Genomic DNA, 22824 nt, shown 5'->3' with positions numbered 1-22824 from the left:
AAATTCATAACTTCATAAATACTTATCGGAATCGGATGATCTTTAGATCAATCCTACACCTCTTAATGAGAGGGATCCAATAAAAATATCAACTACCATAAATAATATGACCCACATGGATTTTAGCCCTAGTTGCCAATTTTAACATTAATTCTTTGCCTGACCGCTCTTGCTTCAACTGCACATTTTGTCCTTACTTGTTCATCACGCCAATTTGATCGCCACCAGTGTCACCTAGTTCATCCTTGTCATGCTCAGCTCACCCGCTTGTCATCGTGTCATGCAAGTCATCTTTAGATGCTTGGGTTCCCCACCTTCATGCAAATGTGTGCCCTTGTGTCATGCACACGATGCCCCACAAGTCCAATTTAATTCCTTTTCATTTGGTTTGTCCATCGTGTCACCTGTCATGTCGCTCATCGTGTCACCCGTCATGTTTCCCAACTCGCCCATGTTGGTTTACCACGCATGCCATGTTTTCCCATGGGCGCTCACCTCCATGTTATGCACTCAACGCCTCCACGGTCCCACTTTGGTTCTCCACTTCAGGTTTTCGCCACTTCAAGTGGGCATGGGTCATCATGGGCGCCCGCTTGGCCTTGGTGCCAACTTAAGGCCCTGATAGTACCCAACCCATTGAACTAGATGAAATTATAGAAATGTTAAGGCTTTAAAACTATGAATGCACCACTCCCACATTTGTTCATATGTGAAGCCCCGTTGAAGAACCCGATCGGATATCATTGCCAAATTTGTACCATTTTGATGCACCTCTTCAAACTTTTTCCCTCTCAATGACCTGTCTCATTGAAGTGAGAGCATATATTTATACTTATTCGATTGATGTCCACATTATGATTCTCAAAAATGCACCTATTCCTACACTTCCAAATTCCCTATATGATATAGAACGGCAGTGTTGAGAATTTTATATATCCATACTTCCAGTACTTTAGACAAGCAACCATAAATGAAATATCTCAATCTATATTGATCTTCAAAATGCACAAAAGAAACCTCCATATAGAAATTTCCACCGAACATATGCGCAGAAGGTGGGTCACATCCTCATGGGCACCCTTGCATAAAATGCACCAACCCGATCAATTGAAACCACGACAACATAAATTGTCCCAGCTCAAGATTTTGTTTCTTCCAACGAACCAACCAAAGTAAATAATCCTTAGAGGATCTTCCGTGACCAATTTTTTTTAAACCATACCCATTCGATAGAAACATGTTGGAGTTGTGTAATGTATTTATAAACCTCATTTATAGTAACCATACCCGAATCAATCTTACCATCCCATATGAAAATGTTTTCCTTGTCCTTATTTCTTGAAGACTTATGTCAATATGTTCAAGAGGTTGCCTAAATTCAGTGAGACCTAACCAAGAAGTCTCAAACAACATTACAATGGAAGGCTCAACTCAAACAACAAGATAATGTTGTTAATGAAAATAAGGATAATTGTACACTTGAATCTAGGAAGCACAAGCACAACCTTAGGGGCTAGGAGGTTTAGCCCAATGAAGTGAAATTAGTAATTTGACGATGAAGTATATGGATCTCTAAAAGCATCCATCTCTACCTATTTAATGGATCAAATGGTTTATTCCATATGTTCGAGATTAGGACCCTATTTTAAACTTATTCTTTTTATTAACTCAAGCCCCCCACCATACTACAAAAGTCTGGTTGGACTAGGCACCATGAGTGAGAATTTATTTCACCAAAACTACCCAAGGCTCACAATTTGCCCCACCAATTTTCGTAACCCAAGCATACACAAGAAAAACCATATGCATTTCATTGTATATACAAGAGCTCCTTGTACTAACCCAACAATCTATGAACGGGGGTGTTTCTATTCCACCAAAATTGCCCATCTCACACTTTGTCCCACCCACTTTTGCAAGCACATGCCCACACAAGAATTAGCACAACCACATGCATGTTATTATATAAACGAGAACCCAAATGAGGATTACAACACCTCATTTATAAGAGAGAATTGACATCCTTTCAGAGGAAAGAGACTCGTCTATCTTTCAAAGTCTATTCTATCTATCTTACTTGAAATAGTTACTACTATTTAATATTGTGCAAATATAGCCACAACTAATTTCTGAAATAAAAATACAACCACTAATTAAAATTTGATCATGGAGAAATCCAAACTCTCAATTATCTTATCTATTGTATGCTTTGAATATTCGAATATTAGGAATAACTACACCAATTTTTTAAAATATAAAATTAACCATTAATTTAAAAAATAAAATTTCGACATATTCATCAATAAATCGTAAACTCATTAATAGTTATAGCCAAAAATTACACAACAAATTGAAATCTCAAACTCAAGTGTTAAATCCCATAAGCAAGCAAACCCAACTACCTTGCTCAAGACAAGTGTCATTTTGCAGTGTATTATCTCTGTCTTAGTCAGCAAATGATGAAACATGGACTTAATCCTTTTGGACTCATTTTGATTGTTGCCCTTCACAAAAATAGAGGGGTTAATTAGTTTTTTTTTCCTTCTAAATTACAGTTGAATACTATGGAAAATAACTATGAATATGTAAAACATTTTTCTCTAATGGAAAGTATTATGTTTTTTTCTCTTGAAAATATAAAAAACAATCAAAACAAACTAATTCAAAATAGCCACAATTAATTTTTGAAATACATATATAACCATTAATTAAAAATTGATCATGGAGAAAATCAAACTCTCAAAAATTATTTCTATTTTATGTTTTGAATGTTTGAATATTGGGAATAATTACACTTAAATCTTGAAATACATAATTACATAAAATTTCAAAACACAAAATTAGTCGTTAATTTAAATAGAGGTTGTCACGAAAAAAGTTCTTTCTGAAGAGAGTGTGCTAAACATCTTGTAGCTTCTTTCCTATGAAGGAATCTTGAAAAATCAACTCAAATCACATATGGAACTTACTAACTCTAAAAAATATAATCTAGGTTGGGAAATGGCACAAATCGGGCTCTTAGGTGACAGTGATCAGTATATGGACTGATCTTTGTTGGAGGAATATTTTTCCTACTTGAACAATTGAAAGCCCTCAACACAATAGAGTGGGCACATGAGCTAGGGTTTAGCAGGTCGAGGAATGAATCATCCTCCTTGCAAAGGTTGGAAAATGGCATAAATCGGACTCTTAGGTGATGGTAACCAGTATAGGATTGAGCTTTGTTGGAGGAACATTTTTCCTACTTGAAAAACTAAAAGCCCTCGATGCAATAAACTAGGCACATGATCTAGGGTTTGGTAGGTCGAGGAATGAATCATCCTCCCTGCAAAGGTTGGGAATGGCACAAATTGGGCTATTAGGCAATAGTGATCAGTATATGGATTGAGATTTGATAGAGGAACATTTTTTTTCTTAAGCCTAGAGGGACCGCCTTCGGGGTTCATTTCCTCCATCTTGGGAGAAGTGTGTTGATTTTTGTAGCATCAGATGTGTTATAGCCATGAAACTTGTGAAGAGGCTAGAATACATGTATTCTCCTAAACCTAGAAATCAATTGGGAAAATTCCACCTAGAGATGGTTTAATTAAAAAAATTAATCATTTTTAATGTATTCCTAAGTCTAAACTTAGGAAATGTGATTAACTAAAGGGTATTAATTAAAACTGTTACGAATCTTCTAGATAAAAATTAGCATCAACTCCCAGTTAATCTTCGCCTTTGATTATGTTTTAATCTTGGTTGTTGGAGCTCCAACGAGAGATTATAAGAAGGAGCTTTATGGGCACTTGGAGAACACACCAAGATATTAATATCTAGAGATCGAATTCTCAAGAGTAGAAGCGTTGAGTTGACAGAAAGAGATTGAGTGATCTTCTTGTAGTGAGGGGCAGGGATAGTAGATCGGAGGGGATTTTTCCAGTCTCGGTGAGCACAGGGCAGAGAAGGCATCAAGAGGTCTAGAGAGGCAACACAGTGCCATGGAGAGGTAGTGTAGTGCTTCAGAGGGAGTCTGCAATTTTTCTAAGGAGAAGACGAGATCCAGTTCCACAAGTTGGGGTGTGAGTCCGGAGGGCCAGAGGGTCGAGTTTCCAAAGGCAGAAGGTCAAAAGGAGAGGGTGACGTAATCCCTTGAGTTGTGACATAGTGACTGTGTGAGCCCATGTAGAGACTGCAAAGAGATAGCGTAGGGCAGCGCATCCAAAGCCCGAATCAATGTTGAATCTCTAGTGACAGAGTGAGATATTTTCTCACTACCTCTTTGCTATTTTATTCTCTGTATCGGATAGCCAATTTAGGCATCCAATGATTTGTACTTAGAAAATTGATGCTTAATAATAAAACCCTCAGTTGTTCCACTGGTTTTCCCGTATTGGGTTTTTCCGAGGACGTTTGTCCAAAAATAATAGTATACGTGTGCATTTATTTCTTCCTGTGTAGTATTTTGTTTCCGCAGTATTTTATGTTGTGAAGGCTGCATTAGATTTTATTCTGAAGTTTACTATGTAATATTGTAAATAACTTGATTCAGAAATTAACAAGTAGGAGAAATTTAATCAGTTGATGCAGTAGGGATTCGAGGTCACCGAATCTTCACGTGGTATCAGAGCACAGATCTTAAGTCAAAGAGTTCAAAGCAGGAGAAGAGAAGGAGGTTCAAATTTCTATGTAGGCATCAATTCAAAACCCCAGAGGCAGTGTTGTCCTTGGTCCAAGAGGATTGAGTTTTGAGGAAAAGTCTATTTCTCTAAGTGAGTCGACAGAGAAATTAGATTTTTCAGATCAAATCCTACCAGAGGCAGAAGGGAGCAGCAATATTTTCCTTGCAGAGAAGAACTTCAGCTCGGACGCAGATTTTGCAACAGTTTGCTAGTGCAAATAGCGTTAAGAGGAAGGAAGAGCACACACTAAGGGAATTATTTCCTTAGGGGACTTCTAGATAAGAAGTTCGAATTTTCCTATCATAGTAGCAGTAGTTGTGTGCAAAATTTCTCACTCCATAAGGGAGGGTGAATAGTTGGGCAACAGTTGCACAGAGGAGAAGAGGAGGAATTCAACATTTTCTGAGAGATGGCATCAGTTGGGTTGAGATATCAAGATCAATTGGATGGAGCCTCCAACTATGTGATTTTGAAGGCTATATTTCCTTCCTTCTAGATGAACATGATCTCAAGACTTATATCGATAGTGTGGTAGTTGTACCTGCTGATGTAGATCCGCTTAAGAAGTACAATAAGGAAATGGTGAAACCTGAGAGGCTGATTCTTGATGGAGTTCAAGATCACGTGGTATCTCACATAGTTGGCAAAGATACTGCCCAGAAGATGTGGGAGGCACTAGCTAGGTTGTACGAAGGATATTCAGAGCAACGAAAGATGTATCTTAAGGAGAAGTTGAGATGCATGAGGATGAAAAAAGGGGAGCATATAGACCCCTTCCTTACTAGGCTTCAAGAAGTTCAAGACCAACTGTCTTCAGTGGGTTCAATGATAGAGTTGGTACAATTAGCTCTTAATAGTGTTTTCGAAGAATGGAAAGTTTTCGTCCAAAGTATCCTGGGCAGAGAAAAACTACCTGATTGGGATTGTATGTGGGATGATCTACAGTAGGAGGAGATGAGGTGAGATCTGGTGAAGAGAACTATTAGTGGTAGCAGTAGCAGCAGTGGGATGAAGGAAGTAAAGGAAGAACAGAATGCAGTCGTCACATCATACAGGAAGCGCGGGAGGAATAAGGACATTTCCAAGAACAAGTGCTTCAGATGTGGTGAGCTTGGCCACTACATCTCTCTATGTCCTTTTAGAAAGAAAGACAAGGAGAGGAAGCAGGATTAGTAGGCTACATCAGCTGAGATCAACAGGTTTTCCTCTAGGTTGGAGGAATAGTTTGCCATGATCACTGAGATAGCTCCAGGAGTGAGGTGATATGATTTTGTTTTGTAGCCACAGAGAGCTACAATATGGGCAGGATCCTTGAGGAGTTCGCCTCTTGGATCAATACCTTGCTACAGGAGCCCACAGTCAGTAGTAGCAGGCTAGACCAGTGGCAGTTGATGTAGTCAAGTGCCATAGTGACAGATGCATTAGCTAGTAGCAGTCTAATACTAAGCAGTGCAAAGTAGAGTTGGTAGTAGTACAGATGGAAAAATGCAGAGTCAGCATAAGTGCAGTGGCTTCAGTAACACCGCAGAGGCTAGTAGCAATTAGAACTCGGACAACAGGTTCATCAAACTAAACACAATTGGTTCAGTAGGATGGAAATCTCTCAATTGTTGCAGCAGCATATGAGAGACCTTTGTGAATGTTGCAGTAGAAGCAACAACAAAGTTGCAGTGCAAATGCAAAGGTTGACAGCAGTTCAGCAAAGTCAACGGCAACATGGATGCAATGCAAAATCAAAGTTGCGTAGTAGTTGGTGGGCAGTAGATTCATACATCAACAGTGTAATAGGAGATGTTGTAGAGAGAAAGTGTTGCTTCAGTGGGTTGCAGTGCTAGAACACATTCCTTGCTAAGAGGGAGTGTTGATTTTTGTAGCATTGGATGTGTTCTAGCCATGAAACTTTGTGGAGAGGCTAGAATACATGTATTCTCCAAAACCCAGAAATTGTTTGGGAAAATTCCACCTAGAGATGGTTTAATTAAAATAATTAATCATTTTTAATGTATTCCTAAGTCTAAACTTAGGAAATGTGATTAATTAAAGGGTATTAATTAAATCTGGTGTGAATCTTCTAGATAAAGACGAGGATCAACTCCCAGTTAATCTTAGCCTTTGATTATGTTTTAATCTTGGTCGTTGGTGCTCCAACGAGAGATTATAAGAAGGAGCTTGATGGGCACTTGGAGAACACACTGAGATATTAATATCTAAAGATCGAATTCTCAAGAGTAGCAGCACTGAGTCGTCAGAAAGAGATCGAGTTATCTTCTTGTAGTGAGGGGCAAGGATAGTAGATAGGAGGGGATTTCTATAGTCCCAGTGAGTGCAAGGAAAATAAGGCATCAAGAGGTCCAAAGAGGTAACACGGTGCCACAGAGAGGTAGTGCAGTTCTTCAGAGGGAGCCTGCAATTTTGTTGAGGAGCAATCGAGATCCAGTGCAAAAGTTGGGGTGTGAGTCCGGAGAGCCAAAGGGTCGATTTTCTAGTAGGCAAAAGGTCAGAAGGAGGAGATGACATAGTCCCTTGAGCTATGGCATAGTGATTGTGTGAGCCCACGCAGAGAAAGGGTAGGGCAGCTCATCCAAAGCCCAAATCAGTGTCGGATCTCCAAGGACAGTGTGAGATATTTTCTCACTACCTCTTTGCCAGTTTATTCTCTGTATTGGGTAACCAGTTTAGGCATCCAATTATTTGTACTAAGAAAACTACCACTTAATAATAAAACCCTCAGTTGTTTCACTATTTTTCTCGTATTGGATTTTTCCGAGGACGTTCGTCCAAAAATAAAGGTGTATGTGCGTGTATTTATTTCTTCCTATGCAGTATTTGTCTCCGTAGTATTTTATCTTGTGAAAGCTGCAGTAGATTTTATTCCGATGTGTTGAAGAATCTAGGGCAAAGTAGTGTAGTGTGATTCTTCGTTACTTGATAACAATTTATGGAGTCTTTTTACTTTTCTTGCTAGCTTAATCTTCTTCTTATTATTATTAATGCATGTGTGTGTACTTCATCAAACTACTACCAAAACATGAAAACAAGAACACAAGATGTTGGCTCTCTGCCAGGGCCAAAACCTCTCTTCTCTTGAGAGGAAAAGCCTTTAGTGAATTTCTTTTATTGATCAATTCCAAACCCTAGACCCCTGACAAAGAGATCCTCCAAGCACAAGTCAAGCATTCACTCCTTTCTGCACCTTATAGCTTGGAACTTCTTCCAGCACTTTGTCTTCCATCACTTTGTCTTCCAATTAGAGTCCTTTCACCTTAGAGAGATGGGCTCCTTCTCTAGGATTGGGAGTCCTTGTAGGCTTGATCTCTCACCCAAACAATGGACTATTAGCTGCTTTTATGGTTTAGACATAACCTTACCGCACCTCGCAAGTGTGACTATTTCTAGCCCTAGAAATAGTCCTTTATACTTCGGTTTTCTGCTTCCTTACTTCGCTTGAGAGTCCTTCTTCCACACTGGATTAGGAGGCCTTGTAGGCCTATTTTTAGCCCCAAACAAAGTGATATATGCAACTTTGATCTTATTGTTGTGATAGTTGTAGGTTGTCCTTCATTTCCTCGCACGTGTGGTTGTGTATGCCCTAGGAAACAGTCTCTTAACCTTCGATGTTTCTCCTCCTTTCTTCGCTACCCTAACAGATCTTTTTCCACGGCTTCTTGTCTCCTATTTTATTGTAGATTTTAGAGCTTGAGTAATATTTTAATTAGAGTGGACGGCCTCTATAAATAGAGGATTTTCCCTCCATTTAAGTCGACTTATAGGCCAACTTGACTAGATGCTTGTAGGTCGACTTTGAGGGTTGTTTGTAAGCCGACTTTGAGGGAAGTTTGGTGGTTGATTTGTTAAGCAGACTTCAGATATTTTCCATGGTGTTGTAGCATGCTTGAAGGAGCTTCTTGGAGGTGCCATTGCATAGGAGTAGACTTGACTTTTCTTGGAGGTTTTCTCTTTGACTTTAATACATATTTATACATGGTGTAACATGCACTTAAGGCCTTCAATATTTTTCTCTTGACTATTTGACTCACCTATAGCACTTTGACATGTGTTAGACCTACTTAAATGCGCAAGAAGCTCATTGACATATTATAAAAATAATATTCCTTTTCTTGAATAAGTACAAATATCAAAATTACGTTTATGAAGACCGAACCTAGTTACACTTCCTTCAACACTCCCTCTTAGCGTTTGAAATTTCACCTCAGGCTGAAAAGGAAAATCTCAAAGCTACATCAAACCATTCAGCCTCGTAGCTAGCCCTACGGGGCAGGAGAAGGCTCTCTCCGGTCAATCTCGGTAAATTTTCAATAGGAAGAGATGACCAATAAAGGTAACACTGATATTAGGCTAGTAAACTGATTTGAAGGTTGATTTGGGGGTTTTTGGTGGCAAATTGAGGAACTGCAATTTAGGGTGCGGGGATTGGACATAGTTTCTGCAGGGGGGTCTTTGGGGCAAGGTAGGAACCTGTATTGATGTCTTTAGCTGAAAGGGATGATTTAGAAGAAAGATGAGAGGGCTAAAGAGAGCAAACAATGGATTTGAATTCTCTTTAGACAGCAGAAAACATAGAAATTAAACAAATTTAAAAGCAGAGCATGGCTAGCATGAATTCTAACTTTATCACTTCATTTGTTTAATATGCAACAGTATAGAAAGGAAATGAATCACATAACAAAGCTTACAATAACATGAAGAGACACACCATCAACACAATGAGTCCACAAGAATCCCAATGATGACTGCAAAACCCTGGTCTTCCTTAGCCAAAAATTGCAGAGATACAAGCAAAATATACAATGATAGTTCCTCCCTCAAGAGTCCAACCATGAAAATGAGCATGAAAGTACACAATATAGATGATCTAACCTCTTCCCCACCTCTAGGGGTTGAGCTCACTATCCTAGGAGCTGTTTGAACAACTCCTAAACTAAGCACTACAAAATAGGAAGTCAAAACAACTTGCCTCTAAAAACTTGGAAACCAGTTCATACAGTCAAATTTACCCTTTTACATGAGAGAAACTTCTAGAAGAGTAAAACAAGAGTAAAAGTACCCAAAAAGTGCTACAAGGACAGTCAAAAGGACCACCATCGACCTCAGCAAGTCAAACTGGAGCTAAACTGCAAATTCTGGGCTGAACTGGTCAAATCTGGCAAAGTTCCCTCAACGGCTCGCGCACATCCAGCTCAACAGGTCGCGCACTTTGGAGCCCTGTTTGGAGGCCTTCCCGGTGTTAGAATCAGGAGCAGGATAGCTCATTAGAAAGGTCTCTGAGTCTACTTTCCAACCCAACCGGAATTTTTGGATTTGGAGGTCATTTGCCTAGTCAAAAGTCAATTCTCCCAAGACTACTTCTGCAGCTCAAAAAAGGGGCAGAAAGTCAAAATTTGACTGTATTTTGACCTCCTGGAGGCCCAAAACTCCATGAAAACTCAAGGTAATGGATGGGCATATGTAACTTTTCATGAAAAATCCACCAATGCTGAGTTTCCGCAAAACGGAGCTACGATGACAAAGGGTCTCGCCGGGGGTGAGACCCGTTGAGAAGCCAAAACCTGTAAATTGCCCAAAAATGCCAAAAATGAGCCAAAACTTCCAAAATTTTTTGTGCTTGGTGCTGTGAAGAGGCTAGTGAGTGTCATGATGAGTGAGAGAAGCCTCGGCCAAGATGCGGAGTGGGTTGGCCTTCTTTTTCCTCTTAAGTGCCTCGGTCAACCTTCTTTGGAACATTTTCATCTTTGCTTTACAAACGTGCATCCTCGCCCAATAGTGGTTTTTCATGTTCCTTAGCAGCCTTTTGTCTTGGTTGGCCTTAGCCAACAGCCTCTCCAAGTGGGCATTCTCCTGAATAAGCAAAGACTCCCGGTCAATAGGCAATGGATCACCGGGCCTCCTACGGTTTAGGACTCGATCACTACGAATCCTCCAAATCTCATCAAGTGCCTTCTCCTCCTCCAGCTGTGTGTTCCGCTGCTCTAGATATGTGATGGTCCATTGGGCACCCTCAAGTTTCCGCTGCAAAGTATCATTCTCGGCCCTAAGCTGCTGAATGATCTCCTTTGCCTCTTGGCTAGGAGAACTAACCTCAAGATCGATCACTGGATCCTCATGAACCATGGGCTCTTTGCCCCTCTGCAATACCTCTGCTGGTGAAGAAAGTGAGGCCCCTTCCACCTGCTGTGGAGATAACACTCGCTGCTCTGAAGATGAAGGCGAGACCCCTTCCACCTGCTGTGGAGATAGTACTCGCCTGGCTGCTGCAAATAAGGCCCTTGGGCCTTTCTGATAGGTGACCATAGGAGTGGAGCTGACATGTCGGGTGATGGGAGCATCAGGCTGCTGAGATGGTCCTCCCTCCTCATGAATAGCCTCCTGATGTGGCTGAGGTGGCACTGTGAAAAACTCACGGGAGATGAACTCCTCCCATGAGATACCCTGCTGAGTCAACTGATAAGAAACTATAAGCTGGATCAAACCATAGTGGCAAAGGCTCCTGTACTGCTGAGCCGGGGTCTTCCTCTGCAACATAGGTACCATCCTCTGAATGTTCTGAAACAGAAAGATCGGGAGGTTCATCATCCTCACCCGGGTGAAATGCATCAACAGGCGAATGTGATATGAATACACCTGTGAAAATCTGCCCTCACATGTGAAGTAATGCATGATGAGTCTCATGAGGGGGGCATACTCACTGCGAAGAAATCTGAATGGGAAAACACCTGCCAACAGTTTCACAAATGATGGCCGGACATAGGGCTCAAAGTGAACAAAATAAAGTAGTCTGCGCTTAGACCACACCTCTCCCACATTCGGTATACCTGTAGCCTCTGAGATCGCCTCGGGTGTCAATATGAAATTCACCCCTGCAAGAGTGACATGTCCATCGTGGAGGTGTAAGACAAACAAGCGGGCCAACTCTCTATGATGCTGAATCTGAGAGAGCCTCTCACAAAACTGATAGCATGACATGTACTGGAAACAACTCAGTGCGAAAGGACAAGCCTGTAACTCTGCCAATGAAGTAGGCTCCTCCCTCTTATGGTGACCTCCCTTACCCCCTCTACGAGGCCTCCTCTGTTCCTCAATCTCTGTAGATGATGAATGGTCATCACCTTGCTCATAAGTCTCAGTATCTGACATGGTTTTGGAGCAAGGTGGGCAAACGGAAGGACAAATTGAACTGCTGCCTCTGCCTGCAAAAGTACTGAACTTTATGTTGTTTCAGGGGGGAAAACATGAGGGGAATGTTAGGGGAGGGAACTTCTTAACAAGGAATGGGAATATATGAAAATAACAGGGAATTTTTCAAGGGAAACTTTACAAATTGTCATGCATATAGGAACAATTTTAACATTGGGAAATCATTTGCAAAGAACATCTCATATGGGACAAAACATGTATGATAATGAACATGTAAGGGGATACATATATCAATAGGGGCATAGGGACACCATACACCAAATTTGCTTGTATGAGTTCATGTGTGTCATAAGGCAAATTTTGCTCTTTTTGTTCTTTAAGGAGTACATGCACATTAAGGAGTACATACACATTATTTTCACATAATGGGAAAGTATTCATGTACAAGGGGATGTCAAGGGTATATAGGGGTTATGTACATGCCTTTTGCTATACAGCAACATTTTAATTTCACATGACTCTTTTCTTTATTTTCAAATGTATCTTTTCTCTTTGTTTTATTTTTTGCATATGTATGGTAGAGGGAATTAGGGTTTTGAGTGCTTGTGAGAGGGGTAGGGTTTATAGCTTAAGGATGGGGGAAAAAATCAACATTTTATGTGCAAATCAAATGGGACAGAGATGCAAGCATGACTATGAATGAAAGAGGGGAAAAAGGAAGGGATCAATGGGACAAAAACACTTGAAACAGTCACAAAACCCTAGCATTTTACAAACATTAGCAACAGCCACATTAATCCATTCATTTGCAAATTTAAAAGATAAAACCATAGCATACATCATTATTTTCATCACCCATACCATCAACCATGGATTAGGAGCCTACCTCGACCGATCAAGCAAGTTTGAAGAGGAATGAAGGAATTGTTTTGAAGTTTTGATAGCAGGCAGATGAACGGGTCACGCACAGCCTTGGACGGGTCGCGCACAGCCCAACGGGTCGCGCCCGTTATGTTTTTGCACTGCCGAAGACTACTGGACGGGTCGCGCACCGCCCAACAGGTCGCACACGAGCTTGGACGGGTCGCGCACCTGCAAACTGCCCGAAACGCTTGTATTTTCGCCTCCTTCGCTTTTCACGCCCTCACAATCTCTCTTGGAAGCTCGAAATGCACAATGAGAGTGAAAGGAGGGAGAATTACCTTTTATAATCTCACTTTGAAAAAATTTCATTCAAAACCCCACTTTATAAAGTCTATTTTGACACTTTTAAAAAACACTGATTTTCTTGGTTTCCTTTATCCTGAAGTTGACCTTTTGAGTGCTTTGACCTGATTCTTTTTGCAGGGAGATCATCTGAAGGACTGTGGCAAGGGGACCAGGGTTGTTGCTGCCTTTCTGAAGACAATTTGGAAATTTATTCTCTTTACAAAAATTATCATGACCTTGGCTTTAAAAACAGGGTTTTTAAATCCAAGGTTTAAAATGAACTATACATGATGAAAATTTCAAAGGAACATGTTTACCATCCTTCCTCTGGCTTGCTGGTCACTCAAGGACTCTCAGAAACATGACCTTGCTAAGACAACTGACCAAAACCCTAGACCTGGAATTTTGACATTAAGACCAAATAAGAGCAGCTTGACAAACTCAATGACCTGATATGACCTGATCCAGCAAAGCCAAGAAGGGTATGGATAGACCAGCTCCTCCATCAGGGTTATGGCATGCCTAACGGGATGCAAACTTTGACACTGATGAGACACCTACCAATGCAAATGCAAAGAGCTTTGATCACTGATGGAGGGCTTTCAAGACCGACACTAACATTGGCTCCAATGGGGATGGTAGCTCCTTGGAGGTACCAAGAACCTCAGACCTCTGGGAGAGCAGATCAGTGCCTTTATCATTGGGCAATGGAGTCAACTTATTTCACATGTGACCAACTTGAAAACAACTCTACTTGACTTAGACAATTAACTGAAACTCAAAACTATCTTGGACACTAACTCACTAACTCTATACAGAAAATGAACTGACATGAAACAACTTTGTAAAACTCACACCAACTAATCACCATTTTCAGAATTATAGCCTTCACCGCGGGCCCCAAACTGAAGATGGAAATCAGCTTCACACTTGCTGCAGAAAGAAAATGACATGGTATTTACAATGAGAGTGATGAGAGCAGAAAATGCTCAAGCATGATACCTTTTGAGCAGCCGGCCATTCACCGACCCTCCAAGACATTCATCTCCGTTCATTTCTTTGAGAAGGAAAGCATTTGGACCACGGTATGCTGCAATTTTATAAGGACCCTTCCATAAGTTGTCGAATTTTCCATGCTTCCCTTTATCCTCATTGCGGGCATCCCACCGTAACACAACATCATCAATCTGAAACTCATCTGCCTTGGCCTTTTTATCATAGATTCTCTTTATGCGCTCCTGCAACTTAAGGGAATTCTGGTGAACTTCTTCTCGTGTCTGCTGCAAATGAATCATTTGACTGATCCGTCGTTGCATAGGATCCTCTTCACCACTAGCTTCTTGAAACAACTTGGCTACCGGGACACTAAGTGAAGTAGGAAACACTGCATCTACTCCGTAAACAATTTCAAAAGGTGACATACCAATTGACTTCTTTTGACTTACCCGATCAGCCCATAGTGCATTTATCAACTTCTTATGCCAGCTCTTCTTGTTTATTTCCAGCAATTTCTTGATAATATTCACAAGGGATTTGTTCGAAGATTCGGCCAGCCCATTACCTTGCGGATGATAAGCGGTTGAATGCCCCAAACTGATGTTATATTTAAAGCAAAAATCAACCAACTTCTTTGATTTGAATGCAGCTGCATTGTCAGTAATCAACTTTTGTGGACAGCCAAAACGTGACAAGATATTATTTTCAAGAAAGCAAATAATTACCAAATCTGTGGCCTGCCGGGTGGGAATGGCTTCAATCCATTTTGTGAAGTAATTTGTAGCTGTCAAGATCCATCGATGCTGCCCGGAAGATGCTGGGTGGATTTCGCCAATAAAATCCAAGCCCCATTGCTGAAATGGTGCACTGATTTCCACCGGTTTGAGAGGCAAGGGCTGTAATTCTGTTTTCCTTGAAAAATTTGACATTCATGACAGCTCTTTACCGCTTTATATACATCTGAAAATAAAGAAGGCCAATAGAAACCAGCTCTCAAGATCTTATTAGCCGTGGTCTTCCAAAATAAGTGGCCCCCACAGTCACCTTTATGGAAGTCATCTACTGTTGTTTTTGCTTCCTCTTCGACCAAACAGTTCAGCAAGATGCCACCGGGATCCTTCCAATAAAGTGTAGATTTGATAATGCAAAATTTGGCAGCCTTAAGCTTCAATGTTCTAGCTTTGTTTCTAGGCATGCCAGGAGGTGCAGATAAGTTTTGAAGCACATAAACTATATCAGCATACCAAGGAGAAGACACAAAGATATCGGACACCTGTAGGACTGAATTTTCTTCATCTTCATCGGACAAAGTAGCAATCAAATTTATATCAAGGACATGAAGGTTTGCCTCAGCCATCAACTTAGCTAAGCCTTGGCCTTTAATCAACTTGGTAGGCTTAATTTCAAGATCATATTCTAAGAGTGCAGCAATCCACTTACCCCTTCTTCCTTCCGGTTCCGTTTGTACTAAAACATCCTTCACAGCTGCATTAGGGACATATGCTAATACATGAGAATTCAATATGTAAACTCGGAAATCTTTCAATGCTTTAATCAGGGCCAATGCTTGCTTCTCAATGATATTATAATTCAGTGCTCCATCTCTTATGATGCGGCTGAAAAAGGCTATGGGCCTCTCAACTCCATCTCTCTTTTGCATTAACACGGCCGCCAATGTATGCTCAGAGGCAAATGAAAACAAAATAAAATCCTGTGTATAATCTGGGCTAATCAAAGTTGGAGCTGAAGATAAGATTACCTTTATCAAATTAAACGATTTCACCGCCCCTTCGGTCCATCTTAGTTCGCTGTCCTTCTTGAGCATATTGGTTATTTCTCTGAGATGTTCAGCAAGATTGGGAATGAAACGACGCAGAAAATTCAACTTACCATTGAAGGACTGAATTTCTTTCTTGCTACGGGGTTGCTCCACTTGCTGAATTGCTTTTACTCGTGCAGGGTCTATACGAATGCCATCTTTAGAAATGATATGGCCCAGCAGCTTGCCTTCACTCATAGCAAAAAGACTCTTCTTCGGATTCAATGAGATGCCATATTTTCTGCACTTTTCAAACACCTTATTCAAATGAAACAGATGCTCTTCATCTGATTTCGAAAACACGGTCAAATCATCAAGATAAACTACTAAAAAGAGATCCTTCTCATTTGCAAAGGCCATGTCCATTGCCCGCTGAAATGTGGCACCCGCATTCTTCAATCCAAACGGCATCTTGGCATAATGAAATGTACCCCATGGAGTAGTAAATGCTGTCTTGTCAAGGTCATCTTCGTGCACTAAAATCTGATTATATCCGGAGTAACCATCAAGCAATGACATCCTGGATGCCCCCACGACCCGCTGCAATATGTGATCCATCTTGGGCAGCGGATAATTGTCCTTTAATGACACTTTGTTCAGATTTCTAAAGTCTATACACAAGCGAATCTCACCGGTTTTCTTCCTCACGGGCACCAAGTTTGAGATCCAATCGGAAAACCGGATTGGCACTATGATCCCGGACTTATACAACCTGTTGACTTCCTTCTCAATTAATGGCAGCAATTTAGGATTAATTCTTCTCAACTTTTGCCGGAAAGGCTTTTGATTTGGCTTTATAGGAATGGTATGCTGAATAATACTTGTGTCATAAGTTTTCAAATCTGAATAATCCCATGCAAAGACATTAGAATACAGAGACAATAATCTGATATACTCTTGCTTTACCTTAGGCGGCAACGCTTTTGAAAACTTCATCATCTTTGGATTTGCAGCTGTCCCAAGGTTCACATCTTCAACTCCTTCGTCCGTTGGCCTCAAAGTTGGCTTGCGGGCCACATCATCCTGATCAAACAATTCCTCTAAAGGAATCAATCCTTTTGGAATGTGATTGTCTTTGAGCTGCAATACATCCATTTGATTTACTCCTTCAGCTTCCGTATCTATTGAGATGTCTTCAAACTTACCCTTAACTTGCATAAAATCTTCAATTTCTTCGTCATCTTGGAACACTTGCCAACACCTTTGGTTATCTGGAACTGTAGGACGATGCTTCACATATATCTCAAACTTATTGCTGGAATTCATGGGTATTTTTAGATTACTTGCTGCCTTAGCCAATGCATCCGCAACACCATTTTGAATCCGGGGCACACATGTCAAGGTATGTTCAGAAAATCTTTTCAGGATATCTAAAGCAGCATTTCTATAAGCTCTCATGCGAGGATGTTTGGACTGAAATTCACCTTTCACTTGCTTGATAACTAGTTCGGAGTCGCCATATACTGCTATTTTCTTTGCCTTTAATTTCAGAAGGATTTTCAAACCAGCAATAAGAGCTTCATATTCTGCCTCATTATTCGAGCAATCAAATGCTAATTTATAAGAACATACCCGTACCTTGCTTGGGACTTGATCTTGGACTGAGAATGGGCTTCGAATCCACACACCAATACCAGCACCATCGCTGCCCATGGCACCATCAAAATCCATTGTCCAAAGACCCTCTTCATCATCTTCTAGGTGCTGAAAGTCTGATTTTGTTTCATGTTCTGTTTGCTGCCCATTTATTTCTGCAATTGGCCTTATGACAGCAGACCTTTCTTCCCTTTCCTTTCTCAAAACATCCCTGAAATTTTCTGAAATGTCTGGTATATCTTCTACTTGAACTAACTGACTATCTACCTCATTGAAATTTTCCGCAAACAAAACAAAAGATTCTAAATCTGTTTGTACATAATTTACAGGATGATTCACGGGCTTTTCCTTACTAGTGATCATGTATTTCATCTTCTGTTCCCGATATAACTTCCTCATTTGACCGAAAACTGGAATTGAAGCATATGAAAAATCAAGCTGAATCGTACCTTTGAGTTTGGCTCCCCATGACCTTGAAAACAACATGCCAAATCGTGGAGGAATGTCCGCCACCACCACATCCATTAAAACATTCTTCGCTGGAATTTGATCTAGACTCACCACTAAGTCTTTGATCAAACCAATGCATCTTACCCGGCTAGAATCAAACGAATACAAATCATGGTACTTCCTTGTGATGTCAAGCCCCAGCTTCTCCATGATTGTTTTCGGCATCAAATTATGTGAAGCTCCCGAGTCAAACATAGCATTGTGCAGCACAAACTCATGCAATCGCAAACTAATATAAAATGGAGGAATGTCACTCTCGGGAGACTCACCATTCAAAGCTGGCCCAAAGATTAACTCCGGCTGATCATCTTGTACATTCACCATGTCTAGCATTGGGTCAAAATTCAGCAATTTGGAAATTTGGCCTCGGTAAGTAGCGTTCTTCATAACCTCCGTTAAAGGAATAGGTATCTTCACCTTTGCAATTTCATTCTCCAAACTGAAAACTGGAAACTTCTCACCTTCCTTTGCCGGATTATCTCTCTTCTCAGCTTTATCCTTTGGTGCATTTGATGGCTGGTCCACTTTAGCTGCTGATGATGATGGGATTGTTGAGGGACCAACTATGTCTTTACTTTTTGAAGAAACTGAATCATTTTTCGCTGCAATGTCTTTTCTCTTCTGCACAGGATTTATAGGAATAGTCCGACCTCTCAATTGCCTTTGCTGTCCTTGCTGAGCTGATAATGCATTCAAGTACCCTCTTTGATATTCTTCAGATTCTTCTTCAAGTATCGTATCATTTGACAAAATATAATGCTCATCTTGTGGAAAGACGGAATTACTTACCAACTCATCTTCTTCCGTGATATATGTAGGCATATCATCAGGGGTAAAGAAATGATTTTCCTCGCCAACATTATCACCCTCATCTTCAGATTCTTGACTAACAAAGTTCTGCTGAAAAGGTGGTTTCATTTGCTGCTGAACTACTGTGTCTTGTGCCTTTGTTTCATGCTGCTTGATCCTATATTGTTGCTGCTGACCTCTGAAATTTGGGTTACGAATCTGAGGTTCCGGCTTGTCAATTGTGACCCTTTCAAGTAACCTCTTCACCTGTTCAACTGACTGAAGAACCTGATTTGATGTGGATGCTTCCTCCTTGATTGTAACTCGCTTTTCTGCCTTCATCCTTGCTCTTTTGTCATTCAAATTTGCCTCAACGCTGACAGCAATTTTCTGCATATCCTCCAAGGTAGGGGGATCTCGGTCTCTCAGTGAATAAGCCATCTCCGGATCAAAACCATCCGGGAATTTGAGAAGTGCTGATTTTCTAGATGGCCTCAAATCATCGGGAATAGCATTATAAACTGAATTGAATCTGATTATATAATCTTGAACTGACTCACCCGGATTACGCTTGAGGTTGTTGTATTCGGCATTAATTTGAAGCGGATCCTTTCTGATTTCCCACCGATCTAAGAATTGATTCTGAAGTGCTTCCAAGGTAGTGATGCTGTTAGCTGCCAACCCTCTGAACCATTTTCTTACTTCTCCGGCAAATGTTTGCACGAACAACCGCATGGTAACATCTTCTTCATCTAACTCATATAGATCAAAGAAAGTAGACATTTTATCGATATGTTGCTGAGCTGTAATACTTTGTGGAGTGCCATCAAACATGGGGATTTTACTTTGGTAATCAGCAGGCATATCATGAAGATTAGCAGGCAATGCAAGTGGGGCAAACCGGGCTGCCATTTTTCTAGGTAAGGTAGGTCTTGGAGTAGCAGGCGGGGTAGGTGTAGCGGTATGAGGAGTAAGAGGAGGAGAAGCAGTATGTGAAGCTGAAGGCGAAACAACTGTAGATGGAGGATGAGTAACTATGGGAGAGATAACAATAAAAGGAGGATTTGTCTGTTCATGCGCCGTGATAGAAGATCCAATATGACCAGAGATATTTTCAAGGAAATCAGCAAGAGTAGTAGCTTGTACACGTGTCTGGAGATTTCTCAAAATGAAGTTTTCAACTAATTTATTATGCCTCTCAAATTCAATAGCAGCTGCAAAATCAGGATTAGGAACTAGAGTTGCAAGTGCACTTTCAGATTTAGTTTTGAACAGAGACAACTCAAAGCTTTCGTCAAAATCTAAATCTTCAAGATACTCAAAAATAGTTGGGCATGAATGAGATCTGAAAATGGGTTTAGGAGCTGTAGCCAGCTTGTTTTCTCAGAATAATTGGGAAAGAAAAAGCGTTTCAGCCTGTGAATTCTCTCAACCTATCATCCACGGCTCAGAGTTAACAAATACATGGGGATAAGATGTCAAAGCAGTGCTATATTCACAAGCTCACGGAGATTGACTGAAGCAGCGTTTATCTACTTGCGCTGATGTAAAACAAGAGCGTTTTCGAAGGCTACCTGGCGTAACTTCAGGCTCCGTCTAAGACCTATGAAATAACACGTCAATGAACAAAAGATCGGTTTGTTCTCCCCAGTATGGTCGCCAGTATGTTAGCGTTTGAAATTTCACCTCAGGCTGAAAAGGCAAATCTCAAAGCTACATCAAACCATTCAGCCTCGTAGCTAGCCCTATGGGGCAGGAGAAGGCTCTCTCCGGTCAATCTCGGTAAATTTTCAATAGGAAGAGATGACCAATCAAGGTAACACTGATATTAGGCTAGTAAACTGATTTGAAGGTTGATTTGGGGGTTTTGGGTGGCAAATTGAGGAACTGCAATTTAGGGTGCGGGGATTTGACACAGTTTCTGCAGGGGGGTCTTTGGGGCAAGGTAGGAACCTGTATTGATGTCTTTAGCTGAAAGGGATGATTTAGAAGAAAGATGAGAGGGCTAAAGAGAGCAAACAATGGATTTGAATTCTCTTTAGACAGCAGAAAACATAGAAATTAAACAAATTTAAAAGCAGAGCATGGCTAGCATGAATTCTAACTTTATCACTTCATTTGTTTAATATGCAGCAGTATAGAAAGGAAATGAATCACATAACAAAGCTTACAATAACATAAAGAGACACACCATCAACACAATGAGTCCACAAGAATCCCAATGATGACTGCAAAACCCTGGTCTTCCTTAGCCAAAAATTGCAGAGATACAAGCAAAATATACAATGATAGTTCCTCCCTCAAGAGTCCAACCATGAAAATGAGCATGAAAGTACATAATATAGATGATCTAACCTCTTCCCCACCTCTAGGGGTCGAGCTCACTATCCTAGGAGCTGTTTGAACAACTCCTAAACTAAGCACTACAAAATAGGCAGTCAAAACAACTTGCCTCTAAAAACTTGGAAACCAGTTCATACAGTCAAATTTACCCTTTTACATGAGAGAAACTTCTAGAAGAGTAAAACAAGAGTAAAAGTACCCAAAAAGTGCCACAAGGACAGTCAAAAGGACCACCATCGACCTCAGCAAGTCAAACTGGAGCTAAACTGCAAATTCTGGGCTGAACTGGTCAAATCTGGCAAAGTTCCCTCAACGGGTCGCGCACATCCAGCTCAACGGGTCGCGCACTTTGGAGCCCTGTTTGGAGGCCTTCCCAGTGTCAGAATCAGGTGCAAGATAGCTCGTTGGAAAGTTCTCTGAGTCTAATTTCCAACCCAACTGGAATTTTTGGATTTGGAGGTCATTTGCCTAGTCAAAAGTCAATTCTCCCAAGACTACTTCTGCAGCTCAAAAAAGGGGCAGAAAGTCAAAATTTCACTGTATTTTGACCTTTTGGAGGCCCAAAACTCCATGAAAACTCAAGGTAATGGATGGGCATATGTAACTTTGCATGAAAAATCCACCAATGCTGAGTTTCCGCAAAACGGAGCTACGATGACAAAGGGTCTCACCGGGGGTGAGACCCGTTGAGAAGCCAAAACCTGTAAATTGCCCAAAAATGCCAAAAATGAGCCAAAACTTCCAAAAAATTTTGTGCTTGGTGCTGTGAAGAGGCTAGTGAGTGTCATGATGAGTGAGAGAAGCCTCGGCCAAGATGCGGAGTGGGTTGGCCTTCTTTTTCCTCTTAAGTGCCTCGGTCAACCTTCTTTGGAACATTTTCATCTTTGCTTTACAAACGTGCATCCTCGCCCAATAGTGGTTTTTCATGTTCCTTAGCAGCCTTTTGTCTTGGTTGGCCTTAGCCAACAACCTCTCCAAGTGGGAATTCTCCTGAATAAGCAAAGACTCCCGGTCAACAGGCAATGGATCACCGGGCCTCCTACGGTTTAGGACTCGATCACTACGAATCCTCCAAATCTCATCAAGTGCCTTCTCCTCCTCCAGCTGTGTGTTCCGCTGCTCTATATATGTGATGGTCCATTGGGCACCCTCAAGTTTCCGCTGCAAAGTATCATTCCCGGCCCTAAGCTGCTGAATGATCTCCTTTGCCTCTTGGCTAGGAGAACTGACCTCAAGATCGATCACTGGATCCTCATGAACCATGGGCTCTTTGCCCCTCTGCAATACCTCTGCTGGTGAAGAAAGCGAGGCCCCTTCCACCTGCTGTGGAGATAACACTCGCTGCTCTAAAGATGAAGGCGAGACCCCTTCCACCTGCTGTGGAGATAGTACTCGCCTGGCTGCTGCAAATAAGGCCCTTGGGCCTTTCTGATAGGTGACCATAGGAGTGGAGCTGACATGTCGGGTGATGGGAGCATCAGGCTGCTGAGATGGTCCTCCCTCCTCATGAATAGCCTCCTGATGTGGCTGAGGTGGCACTGTGAAAAACTCACGGGAGATGAACTCCTCCCATGAGATACCCTACTGAGTCAACTGATAAGAAACTATAAGCTAGATCAAACCATAGTGGCAAAGGCTCCTGTACTGCTGAGCCGGGGTCTTCCTCTGCAACATAGGTACCATCCTCTGAATGTTCTGAAACAGAAAGATCGGGAGGTTCATCATCCTCACCCGGGTGAAATGCATCAA

The 22824-nt window shown here is 41.2% G+C and overlaps 1 protein-coding gene across 4 annotated transcripts in view; it reads right to left on the bottom strand.

Moving 5' to 3' along the window:
• Window positions 1-2294: 2294 nt before the first annotated feature.
• The window catches only part of LOC149238733 (uncharacterized), a 133454-nt gene continuing 112924 nt past the window's right edge, over window positions 2295-22824 (bottom strand). For 2 of the 4 annotated variants that reach the window (XM_089373170.1, XM_089373171.1), the window contains exon 5: window positions 2295-2504. In XM_089373170.1, coding sequence (XP_089229296.1) covers window positions 2319-2504 — 186 coding nt within the window. In that variant the 3' untranslated portion in view covers window positions 2295-2318. The remainder of the gene's footprint in view (window positions 2505-22824) is intronic. The other 2 variants (XR_016246399.1, XR_016246401.1) reach the window with 2 other exon arrangements.

Source organism: Pinus tabuliformis, chromosome 8 (assembly GCF_031772625.1).
Source record: "Pinus tabuliformis cultivar Carrire ecotype Pingquan chromosome 8, CPIR1, whole genome shotgun sequence".
NCBI lineage: Eukaryota > Viridiplantae > Streptophyta > Pinopsida > Pinales > Pinaceae > Pinus > Pinus tabuliformis.
Note: the sequence above shows the minus strand (reverse complement) of the source record. Positions and strands in the feature narration are given on the sequence as shown.